This window comes from Heterodontus francisci, chromosome 34, assembly GCF_036365525.1.
Source record: "Heterodontus francisci isolate sHetFra1 chromosome 34, sHetFra1.hap1, whole genome shotgun sequence".
Classification (NCBI taxonomy): Eukaryota; Metazoa; Chordata; class Chondrichthyes; order Heterodontiformes; family Heterodontidae; genus Heterodontus; species Heterodontus francisci.
In genome coordinates this window covers 41,615,429-41,628,475 of record NC_090404.1, presented here as the reverse complement: position 1 = coordinate 41,628,475, position 13,047 = coordinate 41,615,429, and the positions used below count along the sequence as shown (strand labels likewise).

General features: G+C 47.4%; 1 protein-coding gene across 1 annotated transcript in view; it reads right to left on the bottom strand.

Annotated features, from left to right (window-relative positions):
* Positions 1-2,623: 2,623 nt before the first annotated feature.
* Positions 2,624-13,047, bottom strand: part of LOC137348850 (zinc finger protein 271-like) — a 74,998-nt gene continuing 64,574 nt past the window's right edge. The window contains exons 2-6 of the mRNA XM_068014087.1: positions 4,751-5,089; positions 4,570-4,669; positions 4,274-4,367; positions 3,443-3,577; positions 2,624-2,817 (exon numbers count right to left, since the gene is read on the bottom strand). Coding sequence (XP_067870188.1) covers positions 2,624-2,817; positions 3,443-3,577; positions 4,274-4,367; positions 4,570-4,669; positions 4,751-5,089 — 862 coding nt within the window. The remainder of the gene's footprint in view (positions 2,818-3,442; positions 3,578-4,273; positions 4,368-4,569; positions 4,670-4,750; positions 5,090-13,047) is intronic.

The following is a 13,047-nucleotide window of genomic DNA, read 5'->3' as shown; positions in this document are numbered from 1 at the left end:
GAGCATGCGCCATGTCAGTGTGATCACAGCTGTGTGAGTTCTCCGGGGGACGCATTTGCAGCGGGTAAGAGTTGGTGGCGCGCAGAGGAGCCGGTGGGCGGCCGGGGAGGCTTCAGAAACACCTGGTGTAGGCCTCAAGCCCCGAATAAGAAGCTCCAGTTCCGACATTTGCGGCTTCTGGGTTATCCCTGGGTTGCCCAGGTTAACGGCTGCCACCTCTGGAAAGGAAGCCGGGAGAGTTAGACGCCGCCATCTTGAGCAGAGAGAGGTGCGCATGCGTTGCCATCTTATTGCCGGCACTGAGAGTGGGCGGGGCTTCTGGGTCCCAGTGAGCAGGAGGGAAAATAATTGACTCATTGATTTGTTTCTCACTCAGCAAACAGGGGCTGGAGAACTGAACCCAGCCAGAGTAGAGGGAGGGAGAAAACTGTCAGCGGAGGAAAGAAATGGTGCAGATGATGCCATGGGTTTGGATTTCAGCACAAGGAGGAGGGAGAGCTGTGAGATGGGGATTTACAGCTTTGGGGAACAAAAGAGGAAAAATTCCAGCTTTGAAGCTAGAATTGTCTGCTCTGAATTTCTATCCTGTACTTAGAGTGATGACCTTTATAACCTCCTTTATAACAGTGTATTAGAAGAGAAGGATTTGTCGACGGGGAAACTCAAACCAATCATCACATCAAGATCTGAAAGAATCATTCAATTCATCAGCACCTGAATATCATCGGCCTTTGAATGTGGAAGAAGAAATGTTTGTTCTGTCTGTGGGAAAAGATTTCAAACATCAGTGTGACTGTTAAAACAGCAAGGCACACACACCCGAGTGAGAGTGTTCCAGTGCACTGACTGTGACTGAGCTTTCACCAGTTGCACAGCCTGAAAAATCATTGCACCAGTCACAGAGGGGAGAAAACATACACGTGTTCTGTGTGTAGATGAGGCTTCAACTGATCATCCAACTTGGAGAGACACAAGGACATCTGCACCATGGAGAAACCTTGAAAATGTGGGGACTGTAGGAAGGGATTCAATTACCCATCTGAACTCAAGACTCATCGACGCAGTCACACTGGGGAAAAGCCGTTCACCTGCCCTGTGTGTGGGAAGGGATTCGATCAGTCATCCCACCTGCTGTCACGCCAACGAGTTCACACAGAGGAGAGACCATTCACCTGTTCCATGTGTGGGAAGGGATTCACTCACTCATCTAACCTCACTGAACACCAGCAGCTTCACATTGGGGAGAGACAGTTCACCTGCAATGAATGTGGGAAGGGATTCACTTGTTAACCACCTCAATGCACACCAACTTCTTCACACTGATAAGAACCTTTTAAATGTTCTGACTGTGAGAAGAGCTTGAAAAGGAAAAATCATCTGATGCAGCACCAGCGAGTTCACACTGGGGAGAGACCTTTCACCTGCTCCATGTGTGGGAGGGGATTCACTCACTCAATCAACTTGTTGCGACAGCAGCGAGTTCACATGGGGCAGAGGCCGTTCACTTGCTCTGAGTGGGGGAGGGGATTCACTCAGTCAATCAACCTGCTGAGACACCAGCGAGTTCACAAGTGACTGCAGGGTTTGGATTCTGCTGTTATTGCTGCTGTTAATCACATCTAGGACTGAACCATTTCCATTCTGATAGTTGGGGTTTGTTTCTGCTGATGTTGATTATCCCAGTAACTGGGCTGAAGTTTAATATTTGGATATATCTTCAAGAAATATTAATTTCTTCAAGGTAAGTGGAGACTAAATGATGAGCCAGGATCTAACTGAAATGTGCAGCGGGTTTGAGGGGCTGAATAGCCTGCTCCCGTTCTATATGTACTTTTTCCCCAGACTTCCCCCACTCTCTAACTCTGCTCACCTGCTTGTTTCCAGTTGCAGTGCCTTCTCCCCAGTTCTCCCATGACTTTCCATTCATCAGTTGTGTTTCAGTCCAAGTCTATTCGGGACATAGAAACAGGAATCGGCCTTTTAGCCTCTCGAGTCTGTTCTGCTATTCAATGAGATCATGGCCGATCTATGACTTTACTTCATTATTCCCAAATATTATTTTAATACTGGCTTCCCCAGATGGTTGCAATGGGATTTAAAAATGCCTTTCATTTACACTGTACCTTTAAAGTAGGAGAGTGTCTGAAGGTGCATCTCAGAACATAAACGGAAAAATCAGACAAAAATTGACACTGAGCCAAAGAAGGGTAATTAGAAGGAGTGACTAAAAGCTTGGTCAAAAGCGTAGGTTTTTAGTAGGTTCTTAAAGGAGGAGAGATGTGGACTGGCAGAAAGGTGTGAGGATGAAATTCCAGAGCTTCGGGCAGGAGACTGAAGGCACAGGCAATGGGACAGAAAGACAGTGAGGGGTGTGTAAGAGGTCAGAGTTGGAGGAATGCAGAGTTTTCTGAGGGTTGTCCGGCTGGAGGAGATTACAGATATAGAGAGGGGTGAGGCCTTGAAGAGATTTGCGATAAGAATTTTAAAATGGAGACATTAGAGGACCTGGAGCCATTGTAGATCAGTGAGCTCAGTAATGATGGATGAGTGGAAATTTGTGATACTTGGAGTAAACAGCAGCAGAGTTTGAATGAGCTGCAGTTTATGCAGGGTTGGGGGTCAATCAGAAGAGCATTAGAATGGACAAGCAGGCTGACAACACAGAAACACTGGAAGGGGTCAAGAGAGGTGGTGGTGATGTAGAGATGAGTGACATCAGCACACATGTGGAACCTGATGTCATGTCTTTGGATGATGTCACTGAGGGGCAGCTGATAGATGGGGGATAGAGGCGGCCATCGATAGATCCTTGAGAAACTCCAAAGGTAATGGGGTGAGAAGAGAAACCATTGCTCGAGATTCTTTGGCTATGATTGGATAGGTCTGAATGGAGCCAAGGGAGGGGAGATCGTGGCTGACTAATTTGATTGAGTTTTTTGAGGAAGTGACGAAGATGATTGATGAAGGAATGGCAGTGGATGTTATCTATATGGACTTTAGTAAAGGCTTTGACAAGGTCCCGCATGGCAGACTGGTACAAAAGATGAAGTCACATGGGATCAGAGGTGAGCTGGCAAGATGAAAACAGAACTGGCTCGGTCATAGATGACAGAGGGTATCAGTGGATGGGTGTTTTTCTGAATGGATAGATGTGACTAGTGGTGTTCCGCAGGGATTAGTGATGGGACCTTTGCTGTTTGTAGTATATATAAATGATTTGGAGGAAAATGTAGCTGGTCTGATTAGTAAGTTTGCGAACGACACAAAGGTTGGTGGAGTTGTGGATAATGATGAGGATTGTCAGAGGATACAGCAGGATATAGATTGGCACCTTGGTAAGTGACGTGCAAAAATCAGTAGGTATATAAATTAATAAAAACTAAACATTTAACAGACATTGACAATCCAGAAACTTGACGATAAGTGCGGTCATTTTTCTTACTTTGTGCTGTGTTAATCACCTGAATGAAGCAGATAGCAAAACCAGGTGCACGACAGCTTTTCCAGATAATCTTAAGCAATGTCAAACCACACATTGAAAAAAGCTGGCCAGAGTTATACTCCCTGCTTTGCATCACTAAGGTGCAAAAACCGGCTTCACAGTTACTCAAGGTTTACAGTGTGACTGGGGCAGTAGACAGTGAAAGTGGAGATGAACAATGAATGGAATTCAGCCATACACCTGAGCAAACCGATAAGTGGAAATTCCAGATCACTTCAGTTGCTGCAATGCACAGGACATATGAAGTTTATACAACTCATGCTCACTGCAGGATATTCACATTCAGTAACCAGTTTGTGCAGGGTTTTCAGAAATTACTTTGTATGTTCAGAGCAGTGTGTGTCTAAACATACAAATTAGGAGCAGGAGTCGGCCACTCAGCCCTTCAAGCCTGCTCTGTCATTCAATAAGTTCATGTCTGAAATGATTACTCCACATTTCCAACTACCCCCGATAACCTTCCACCTCCTTGCTTTTCAAGAATCTATCTACCTCTGTCTTCAAAATATTCAAATGTAAATGGAAGTAAGTTTCAAATTCCTATTGACAGACCAATGTTTTTGCTGCAGACCAGCGACTTGCCATCTACTGATCCTGCACCATTAATCTTAAGCCATGTCAAATGAGCTGTGTCAGTTCTCAGGTGGTCTCTGCTAAGATATCCCATGAAGGCAAAAACAAACATTGGGAATTGGTCTGTGTCCTTTTTGGAAATGTACAGAACACTAACACACAGACGTTGTGGAGGAGTATGCACATCCACCCACTTACTATCCTGCTTCAAGTTCCTTTCCACCGAGTCTAAACAATAAACACAACTTAAAAACAGGTAAAAAGACCACCGAGCAGTTTTGTATTTGGTCAACTTTAAAAAAAGAACATCAGAACTGATTGCTTTAATTTTTGTCAAAGCCGGTCACGGCCGGAAAGGGAGAACCTATTGGTGGATTTCCAAAATCCCAATGTTGAAATCTGCTGTTTCATGGACATTTCTCAGCCCTGAGTTACTTGTGAACTCGCTGGTGTGTCAGCCAGTTGGATGAAGTAGTGAATCTCTTCTCACACTCTGAGCAGGTGAACGGCCTCTCCCCAGTGTGAACTCGCTGGTGTGTCAGCCGGTTGGATGAAGTAGTGAATCTCTTCTCACACTCAGAGCAGGAGAATGCCCTCTCTCGAGTGAGAGCTCGTTGGTGTGTCAGAAGATGGAATGAAGTAGTGAATCCCCTACTGTGTTCTGAACAGGTGAACGGCCTCTCCCCATTGTGAACTCGCTGGTGTCTGAGCGGGTGGGATGAAGTAATGAATCCTTTCCCACACACAGAGCAGATGAACGGTCTCTCTGCAGTGTGACTGCGCTGGTGTACAGTGAGTTCAGATGATTGCTTGAACCCAACCCTGCAATAAGAACACCTGAACGGTCTCTCCTCAGTGTGAACACGTTGATGGGACATCAGTTCAGTAGAACATTTATAGCAATTCCCACAATCTGGACATTTAAAAGGTCTCTCCCCAGTATGAACTCGCTGGTGTTTCAGCAGGTAGGATGACTGAGTGAATCCCTTCCCACACTCAGAGCAGGTGAACAGCCTCTCCAGAGTGTGACTGCATGGATGGTTTTCCAGCTCAAATGGATGATTCAATCCTTTCCACAGTTCCCATATTTACATAGTTTCTTCCCAGTGTGACTGCACTTGTGTTTCAACAGGCCCGATGATCGGCTGAAACCTCTTCCACACACAGAACACGTGTACAGTTTCTCCCCACTGTGATCAGTGCTTTTCCCTTCCATGTTCAAAATCCAGTGATATTTGGGTTACGATAAATTGAGCAACTCCTTCAGAACCCGATCAAATGTTTGCTTTGCATTTCACAACTGCAAATCCTCCTCTTCTAAAACCCTGTGAAATTGCTTGAAAACGGAAAAAATGTCTGAGAGAAGCCACAAAAACACAAAGGCAGGTTGTGAAATGGAGCTGAATGAATTTAGTAATTCATGGGACTGGCACGAGGAAAAAGTGACCATGAAAGCTGCTGGATTGATGTACAACCCCAACTGGTTCACCAATGTCCTTCAGGGAAGGGAACCTGCCAACTAGTCTGGACCTACACAAGACTCTGCCCTCGATAGGTGGAAGGAGGGAGAGGAGAAAAAAGAGAGGGAGGGACGAGAGGTGGGTGATTTTATGTGTGGCCAATTGGACCAGAACTTTGAACAGAACCTCCCAAGCCCTCAACTTCCATCATCTAGAAGGACCAGGGTAGCAGGTGTATGTGAAGATCATCACCTCAAAGTTGTCCTCCAAGTCACACACCATCCTGACTGTCTGACATCCGGTACTGGATGAACAGACATTTTCTCCAATTAAAGATTGGGAAGTCTTCAGTTCCTGCCACGAACTTCACTCCCTGGGCACCAACTTTATCCTTCTCCCTGGCAACTGTCTCAGGCTAAACCAGACCATTCATAACCTTAGTATCATATTTGACCCCAAGATGAGCTTCCAACTGCATATCAGCACCATCACTCAGACTGCCTAGTTCCACCTCAGTAACATCGCCAGACTTCGCCACTGTCTCAGCTCATCTGCCTCTGAAACTTACATCCATGTATTTGTTACCTCTCAACTTGACTATTCTAACACATTCCTGGCCAGCATCCCACATTCTACCCTCCATAAACTTTAGATCATCCAAAACTCTGCTGCCTGTGTCCTTACTCGAACCACGTCCTGTTCACCCATCACAACTGTGCTCACTGGCCGACACAGGCTCCCAGTTAAATAGCACCTCAATTTTAAAATCCTCATCCTTGCTTTCAAATCTCTCCATACCCTCACGCCTCACTATCTCTATCATCTCCTCCAGCTCTAGCAGACAGAGTTTCGAAACACTATGTAACACAACTCCAATAAAACATCCTCGGAGGAAAAGGGGGTGCAGTGTGTTATGCAACTCACAAGGACCTTGTCCGCCGCCATCACTCACACTGCTCGGCATTGCGCTTCCGCGAAAAGCAGTTCGGCACTGCGCATGCCTGGACTCCAATGCCGTGAACCGTGAACATTTTTTTTTAACGCCGATAATGTTGGGTTGAAGCCCCGCCATTGAACTTCCCAATGTAAGCGCTGGAAGGGAGTGGGAGAGTCATTGAAAATGACGAGTCAAAGGGCATCGGAGGGAGCGGGGAAGATAAGCTGTGATTGAGCATGAAACTGAATGCGGTAATTGAAGCGGCGATCATGGGAGGGAGCAGGGACCTGAATGCGACCATTGAGGCGGTTTGGATTTAATTCGTGTTTTGTGTCAAATTCAGCTGCGCCATCTTTACTCCTGGCAGCTGCCTGAGGCACAGTGACGTTTCAGTCGATGAGGCTGCATTTGCGCATGTACCATTGATGCAGCACCTATTTGGTTACGTTGCCAGCAAACGCGTCGTTAATATATGTTCGTTGTTTCATACCATTTTATTTTTCTGAGTATGAAACATGAACTTCCCGTCCATTCTCCAACTGGTAAATGGCAGCCTATACTGGCCAGAATGCACCGCGCGCAAAATTACGGGCTATCTCCACCCCAAGAACCGCAACACGCAGGCGTCAGAAGGCTCCGCCCCACGGAGTCCGCTTGTCTGCGTGGTGCGGCTCCCGGAAGCTGAGCGCAGCCTCGGGAACACGGAGTGACAGCGGCTCTCAGGCCCTGAATCAGAGCCGCCGGATGTGCGGCGAGAGCCCCGGGGGCCAGAGGGGCCGCATTTAGGTGATGGTGCAGCGACTTCTGTATGCGAGCCGCCATTTCCCAGTTTCTTCTCCCGTTTCCACCGAGTCAGGAAGCCTGTGAGTTGATTGGCTGGTAAGTTTTGGAACTTTGTTTCCCTTTCTCCAAAGTTCGGAAGTTTGTCCAAGGAGCTGGAAATTAAACATTCTAGTTTTCATCAGAATAAGGGGCAGCTTCCTGAGATTTAACTGACCAATAGAAGGGAAGTAAGTAGCCGGTGAGTCGTCTTTTATTTTTAAGTATTGAGGTTTATTATTTATTTATTTAGAGATACAGCACTGAAACAGGCCCTTCTACCCACCGAGTCTGTGCCGACCATCAACCAGCCATTTATGTTAATCCTACATTAATCCCATATTCCTACCACATCCCCTCAATTTCTCTACCACCTACCTACACGAGGGGCAATTTACAATCGCCAATTTACCAATCAATCTGCAAATCGTTGGCTGTGGGAGGAAACCGGAGCACCCAGCAGAAACCCACGCGGTCACAGGGAGAACTTGCAAACTCCGCACAGACAGTACCCAGAATCGGTGGAGCTGTGAGGCTGTGGTGCTAACCGCTGCGCTGCTAGTAGTAGCAAGTTTATTATCTAATAGCTAGAGCAATTGCAGGGCTGCTCCAACCTCTGCAGTGCACATCCTGTGTAATAGAAAATAGAAAACATAAAACATGGCAGGCTATAAATAAAGAGTGGGGCTCGAGGCCCTTACTTACCTGGGAGCGGAGTGGTGACTAGCGGACCTGTGAGGAAGCTGACCCGGAGCGGCGACAGGCTGTAAAAGAGCGGGGCTCGAGGCCCTTACTTACCTGGTAGCGGAGCGGTGACTAGCGGATCTGCGAGGAAGCTGATCCAGAGCGGCGACAGGCTCCCTGTGTCTCTCGGCGTGCGCTGAGACTCGAAAGAGGGAAAAAAAGGACTTAGAGTGTTATCACGGGAAATTTTCAAGGTGACGGAAAGCGTCATAGACGGGAGTTTTAGAGAAGTGGTTACGCCCAAAGTGCAGACAGATAGATGGGTGACCGCTAGAAGGGGCAGGTAGTCAGTGCAGGAATCTACTGTGGCTATTCCCTTCTCTAACAAGTATACCGTTTTGGATACTGTTGGGGGGGTGGCCTATCAGGAGAGAACAGCAGCAGCCAGAGCAGTGGCACCACGGTTGGCATTGTTGTTCAGCAAGGAGGGACAAAGTGCAGAAGAGCAATAGTTATAGGGGACTCTATAGTCCGGGGCACAGATAGGCACTTCTGTGGAAGTGAAAGAGACTCCAGGAAGGTATGTTGCCTCTCTGGTGCCAGGGTCAAGGATGTCTCTGAATGGACAGAGGGCATTCTGACGGGGGAGGGTGAACAGCCAGAGGTGGTGGTACACTTCGGTACCAATGACATAGGCAGGAAGAGTGGTGAGGTCCTGCAGGCGGAGTTTAGGGAGTTAGGTGGTGAGTTTTAGAAAAAACAGGACCTTTAGGGTTGTAATCTCTGGATTACTCCCTGTGCCACGTGCCAGTGAGGCTAGAAATCGGAAGATAGTGCAGCTAAACCCATGGCTGAGAAGCTGGTGTCGAAGGGAGCGTTTCAGATATCTGGACCATTGGGCTCTCTTCAGGGACAGATGGGCCCTGGACAAGAAGGACGGTTTGCATCTAAACTGGAAGGGCACTGTTATCCTGGCTGCAAGGTTTGCTAGCGTCATTCGGGAGGGTTTAAACTAGTGTGGCAGGGGGGTGGGAACCAGAGCAGTAGGACAGCTAGTGAAGTAAATGAGGAGGACATAGTAAATAAGGCCAGTAGGACTAAGAGGAAGAGCAGGCAGTGAGATGTTGCTGAGCACAGCGGGACTGGTGGTCTGAAGTGCATTTGTTTCAATGCGAGAAGTATAACGGGTAAGGCAGATGAACTTAGAGCTTGGATTAGTACTTGGAAATATGATGTTGTTGCTATAACAGAGACTTGGTTGAGGGAAGGGCAGGATTGGCAGCTAAATGTTCCAGGCTTTAGAAGCTTCAGGTGGGATAGAGGGGGATGTAGAAGGGGTGGGGGAGTTGCATTACTGGTTAAGGAGAATATCACAGCTGTACTGCGGGAGGACACCTCAGAGAGGTCATGCAGCGAGGCAATATGGGTGGAGCTCAGGAATAGGAAGGGTGCAGTCATGATGTTGGGGGTTTACTACAGGCCTCCCAACAGCCAGCGGGAGGTAGAGGAGCAGATATGTTGACAGATTTTGGAAAGATGTAAAGGTAACAGGGTTGTAGTGGTGGGTGATTTTAACTTCCCCAATATTGACTGGGAGTCACTTAGTGCTAGGGGCTTGGATGGGGCAGAATTTGTGAGGAGCATCCAGGAGGGCTTCTTGAAACAGTATGTAGATAGTCCAACTAGGGATGGGGCCATTCTGGACCTGGCATTGGGGAATGAGCCCGGCCAGTTGGTTGAAGTTTCAGTGCGGGAGCATTTCGGGAGCAGTGACCATAATCCCATAAGTTTTAAGGTACTTATGGATAAGGATAAGAGTAGTCCTCGGGTGAAGGTGCTAAATTGGGGGAAGGCTAATTATAACAATATTAGGCAGGAACTGACAAATTTAGATTGGGGGCGGCTGTTTGAGGGTAAATCAACATCTGACATGTGGGAGTCTTTCAAACGGCAGCTGATTAGAATCCAGGACCAGCATGTTCCTGTGAGGAAGAAAGACAAGTTTGGCAAGTTTCGGGAAGCTTGGATAACACGGGATATTGTGACCCCAGTCAAAAAGAAAAAGGAAGCATTTGTAAGGGCTGGAAGGCTAGGAACAGATGAAGCACTTGAGGAATATAAAGACAGTAGAAAGGAACTTAAGCAAGGAGTTAGGAGGGCGAAAAAGGGTCATGAAAAGTCATTGGCAAACAGGATTAAGGAAAATCCCAAGGCTTTTTATACGTATATAAAGAACAAGAGGGTAACCAGGGAAAGGGTTGGCCCACTCAAGGACAGAGATGGGAATCTATGCGTGGAGCCAGAGGAAATGGGCGAGGTGCTAAATGATTACTTTGCATCAGTATTCACCAAGGAGAAGGACTTGGTGGATGATGAGCCTTGGGAAGGGAGTACAGATAGTCTCAGTCATCTCATTATCAAAAAGGAGGAGGTGTTGGGTGTCTTGCAAAGCATTAAGGTAGATAAGTCCCCAGGGCCTGATGGGATCTACCCTAGAATACTGAGGGAGGCAAGGGAAGAAATTGCTGGGGCCTTGACAGAAATCTTTGCATCCTCATTGGCTGCAGGTGAGGTCCCAGAGGACTGGAGAATAGCCAATGTTGTTCCTTTGTTTAAGAAGGGTGGCAAGGATAATCCAGGAAATTTTAGGCCGGTGAGCCTTGCGTCAGTGGTAGGGAAATTATTGGAGAGGATTCTTCGGGACAGGATTTACTCCCATTTGGAAACAAACAAACTTATTAGCGAGAGGCAGCATGGTTTTGTGAAGGGGAGGTCGTGTCTTACTAATTTGATTGAGTTTTTTGAGGAAGTGATGAAGATGATTGTTGAGGGAAGGGCGGTGGATGTTGTCTATATGGACTTTAGTAAAGCCTTTGACAAGGTCCCGCATGGCAGACTGGTGCAAAAGATGAAGTCACACGGGATCAGAGGTGAGCTGGCAAGATGGATACAGAACTGGCTCGGTCATAGAAGACAGAGGGTAACAGTGGATGGGTGTTTTTCTGAATGGAGGGATGTGACTAGTGGTGTTCCGCAGGGATCAGTGCTGGGACCTTTGCTGTTTGTAGTATATATAAATGATTTGGAGGAAAATGTAGCTGGTCTGATTAGTAAGTTTGCGGATGACGCAAAGGTTGGTGGAGTTGAGGATGATGATGAGGATTGTCAGAGGATACAGCAGGATATAGATCGGTTGGAGACTTGGGCGGAGAAATGGCAGGTGGTGTTTAATCCGGACAAATGTGAGGTAATGCATTTTGGAAGGTCTAATGCAGGTGGGAGGTATACAGTAAATGGCAGAACCCTTAGAAGTATTGACAGGCAGAGAGATCTGGGCGTACAGGTCCACAGGTCACTGAAAGTGGCAACGCAGGTGGATAAGGCAGTCAAGAAGGCATTCGGCATGCTTGTCTTCATCGGTCGGGGCATCGAGTATAAAAATTGGCAAGTCATGCTGCAGCTGTACAGAACCTTAGTTCGGCCACACTTAGAATATTGTGTGCAATTCTGGTCGCCACACGACCAGAAGGACGTGGAGGCTTTGGAGAGGGTACAGAGGAGGTTTACCAGGATGTTGCCTGGTCTGGAGGGCATTAGCTATGAGGAGAGGTTGGAAAAACTCGGATTGTTTTCACTGGAATGACGGAGGTGGAGGGGCGACATGATAAAGTCTTGAGCGGCATGGACAGAGTGGATAGTCAGAAGCTTTTTCTCAGGGTGCAAGAGTCAGTTACGAGGGAACATAGGTTTAAGGTGCAAGGGGCAAAGTTTAGAGGGGATGTGCGAGGCAAGTTTTTTTATACAGAGGGTGGTGAGTGCCTGGAACTTGCTGCCAGGGGAGGTGGTGGAAGCAGATGCGATAGCGATGTCTAAGAGACATCTTGACAAATATATGAATAGGAAGGGAATAGAGCGATTTGGGCCCAGGAAGTGCAGAAGATGTTAGTTTCGGCAGGCATCAAGATCGGCGCCGGCTTGGAGGGCCGAATGGCCTGTTCCTGTGCTGAACTGTTCTTTGTTCTCTTTGTGCTTTGTTCCAAACACGTGACCTGTTCCTCTTCGAAGGACGAAGACAACAGATACATTGGGACATCACCACCTGCAAGTTCCCCTCCAAGTCACTCACTATCCTGACTTGGAACGATATCACAATTCTTTGTTTGTGATTGGTTGGTTAAGTAACAACTGTTAGTCAATTTAATTAGCTTTAAAAAATAAGGGGAAAGTTGTTTTTTGTTTGAAAAAAGACCTCGAGTGATAAAGTGAGTACTAAGAGTGTGTTTTTTTTCAATTCGAGTAATTTAGATTGTCGTGGGTAGTGTTTGGAGTAGAACAAGCCTCTCGTGTAATTAATATCTTTTAAAGGGAGTAACTAATTAATCTAAAGGTAAGTCATGGCAGGAGAGCTCAGCCCCGTGATATGCTCCTCCTGCGCTATATAGGAAATCAGGGATGCTTCCAGTGTCCCTGATGACCATGTGTGCAGGAAGTGGATCCAGCTGCAGCTACTGACTACCCGCATTATGGAGCTGGAGCTGCGGGTGGATTCACTGTGGAGCATCCGCGATGCTGAGGATGTCGTGGCTAGCACGTTTAGAGAGGTGGTCACACCACAGGTAATGGCTGCACAGGCAGAAATGAGATGGGTGACCACCAGATGGAGTATTAGGCACAGGCAGGTAGTGCAGGAGTCCCCTGTGGCCATACCCCCTCTCAAACAGATAGACCACTTTGGATACTGTTGGGGGGAATGACCTCCCAGCGGAAAGCAGCAACAGCCAAGTTTGTGTCAGCACGCATGGCTCTGCTGCACAGCAGGGGAGGAAAAGGACTGGAAGAACTATACTGATAATGGATTCTATCGTAAGGTATACAGATAGGCATTTCTGTGGCCACAAACATGACTCCAGGGTGGTATGTTGCCTCCCTGGTGCCAGGGTCAAGTTAGTCACGGAGTGGCTGCAGGACATTCTGAAGGGAGGGGGTGGGGGGGGGGGGTGAATAGTCAGAGGTCGTGGAACACATTGGTACCAACGACGGAGGTAAAAAGAGGATGAAGACCTGAAACAAGA